The sequence below is a fragment of the Lathyrus oleraceus genome, chromosome 4 (assembly GCF_024323335.1).
Source record: "Lathyrus oleraceus cultivar Zhongwan6 chromosome 4, CAAS_Psat_ZW6_1.0, whole genome shotgun sequence".
In the NCBI taxonomy this organism is placed as follows: Eukaryota; Viridiplantae; Streptophyta; class Magnoliopsida; order Fabales; family Fabaceae; genus Lathyrus; species Lathyrus oleraceus.
The window spans coordinates 2813088-2815985 of NC_066582.1; the positions used below are offsets into that span (position 1 = coordinate 2813088).

The 2898-nt window shown below is 32.0% G+C and overlaps 1 protein-coding gene across 1 annotated transcript; it reads left to right on the forward strand.

The window, feature by feature from the left end:
- Nucleotides 1-806: 806 nt before the first annotated feature.
- LOC127138259 (uncharacterized) lies at nt 807-2607 on the forward strand. The gene is made up of 5 exons (XM_051064665.1): nt 807-1184; nt 1271-1529; nt 1628-1786; nt 1904-2050; nt 2243-2607. Exons 1-5 carry the CDS (start codon nt 1150-1152, stop codon nt 2360-2362), a joined length of 720 nt encoding a protein of 239 aa, XP_050920622.1. The 5' UTR covers nt 807-1149; the 3' UTR covers nt 2363-2607.
- The last annotated feature ends 291 nt before the right edge of the window (nt 2608-2898 follow it).

The following is a 2898-nucleotide window of genomic DNA, read 5'->3' on the forward strand; positions in this document are numbered from 1 at the left end:
ATAATTTTTGACTTTTTTTTTAGTTAAGCGACTAAATCAGAACATTAAATTAAGTTAAAGGATTTAATGACTAATTAATGGAAAAAAATATATTATTCATAACTATATCTTCACACTAGTTGCACGCAAACTAGTTTTTCACTTCAGAAAAACTAATCATTACTAATTTAATTTAATTTTGATAAAATAGAAAGTAATAATGAATGTAATTATACTAAACTTAGATAGTTTGATAAAATTCCTTGCCATCATCATCATACTTGTAGCAATCATTTTGAAAGTAATTTACATATTTCCAAAACAATAATAACAACCAGCACTCCATAATCCACATACTTCCAGCATGTGGAATTCTAACACAAGTCTGATCACAACATCATGTATGTATAATTATTAATTAGTAAAGAATAAATAAAATACAAAAGACTGTACAAAAATACAGTACATTGTATCTGTATAACGATGAAATAGAATGAGAAGTTAATTCTTGGTTCTACAAACCTAAGGTTGCGTTAAGGACAATCTCAATCAAATATCTCACCACTCAGCATAGGGACCAGTTCTTCTTGCCTTGCTGTTACCATGCCACGTGACTGGGACCTCACATTTTAAACCACTTTCCATATTTTAGATACCAAGAATAATATATAACCATACTTTATAGTTAGTTATACATTTCAAATATTCAATTTAGTACACTTAGTAGTAACTTTATGCATATATGATATTGTGGTAGTTGATGAAATTCCAAGCTTTGGCCTAATTATACATATTGGTAGTTGAAGCTCTAATTTTATTCTCTCTACAAACATTGCTAATTTCTTTTATTTTTCTCCTCCAACACTCCATGTGCATGAAATTTTCAACCCTTTATCTCACTGGCTGGAATAAAAGTATCTATCTATCTTTAATTTTATCTTAAGAGAGAGAGGCCTATTGTTGTTCTAATCATGTAAGGTTCTTCTGGCATTGCATGTGCTGCAATCACCTATTCCCACTTCATTTTTCTTTTGTTTTTTCTCTCTTCTCTTTTAAACTAAGCATCATCACATGACACTATACCACTTTTTCTGTATATATATATGTCTTTCTTTTACCAATAGTTTTAAACCTTAATGTCATAAACAAAACAAATCAATACAAGTCACAATGAGCAGCAGAACTGTACCTTGCAGCCGATCCTGGTGAGTAATCCAAATTAGTTACCAACGTGTTTGATTAACTAATTGTATTCACAAATGATGATGTTGATGATGAATTTGTATTAAAGGTCAATTAGTGAAGACTCTCTTAGAAGGTATGTGCAGTTTGCAAGTGAAAGCTGCATACAAGAGTTATTGGCAGCTTCGGACACAAATAGAGGAAACAATGGCAACAATGATGGATGGAAAGTGGTCACTCTTGACAATGGAGTTGAGATATCAAAACGCATGTCCGGTTCTTTTCACACTTTTCGTAGCCGTTGGGTACTTAGATCCGTCTCTCCACAACAGTTCATCACAGTGGCTAACGCCATTGACGCCGCAAAGGTACTGAATACCATTTTTCTCTCAAACAAACATAAAGTGCTTTCTGTTTTTTTATGTCGTGATCTTCGGTTTAATTTGATTTATTTTTGTTAAGCTAGCAATGGGACTCTGATTTGGTAGAAGCAAAGTATATAAAAGAAATTGAAGAGAATCTAAGCATAATTCGTCTTAGGTTCGGAGATAACTCAAAGCCTCTCTTCAGGAATAGAGAGTTCATTGTCTATGAGCGCCGTGAAACCATGGAAGATGGCACTGTGGTTAGTTAATTAGTTAGTTAGCGTGAATAATATTGAAAACAAAAACCTTATTAATTCATTTTTGTTCTTCAACTGAAATAACTGAACAAAATGAATGTTGGCTGGGTACTTTTGTAGGTTGTAGCAGTTGCTTCACTGCCAAAGGAAATAGCTGCTGGGTTACATCCAAAGCAAAATAATGCAATCAGAGGATTATTGCTACAATCAGGATGGGTAGTGGAGAAGCTTCAAGATAATTCATGTGCTGTTACTTATGTAGTTCAGGTAATTAATCAATAGTATTCATATATGACAAAGTTTTCTCGTATCAGTATCAGCGGTGTTAAATTCTCTAGAGGGAGAATTTTGTCACTCATTGTGTCTTCTCTGGTTCGAGGAATTAGTCTCTGTAATTGCGCGCAAAGGATAACCCAAAAAAGAAGAGATCCTGACTATGTTTTTTGTTTAATTTTTCAGTTAGATCCTGCAGGGTGGCTTCCAAAGTGTTTTGTGAATAGATTTAACACAAAACTTGTTATGATTATTGAAAACCTTAGAAAAATAGCACAAGCATGTCCAAGTGAAGCAGAAAAGTGACCATTTTGTAAAGTTGCAAAAGGAGAGGGGATCATTGTAACCAAGCATGCACATTGATATCATTTACTTATATATTTATAGATAATAAATGGAATCAAATGGATTAATGGAGGGAAATACGAATTTTAGCATTGCGATACAATGAAGGTGAAAGTGTTTGGTCTGTGTTTGAATTTTAAATCTCGCATGTAAAAAAGCAAGGGCTAATGTAAGTATGCGGTATCTGGAATTAAAATCATTTAAAGCAATATAAGAAAGCCACAAAAACGTTTCATGAAAGATGATAATAAAAGGAACAATTCAGCCACAAAAACGTTTCATGAAAGATGATAACAATGGTTACAGTTGCATCATAATTCCAAAATTGTCTTTAAAATAAGTTTGAAATAAATTTTCCTACAAAAGGTTTGATAGATATATCAAAAAATTTAATTCACATTAAATTTTCGATAGTGTATTTATAATTTTAGATATATTGACATTTCTGAATTTACATAAATTTAAAAATATTATCGAAAATTCTAACTGTTCTATTT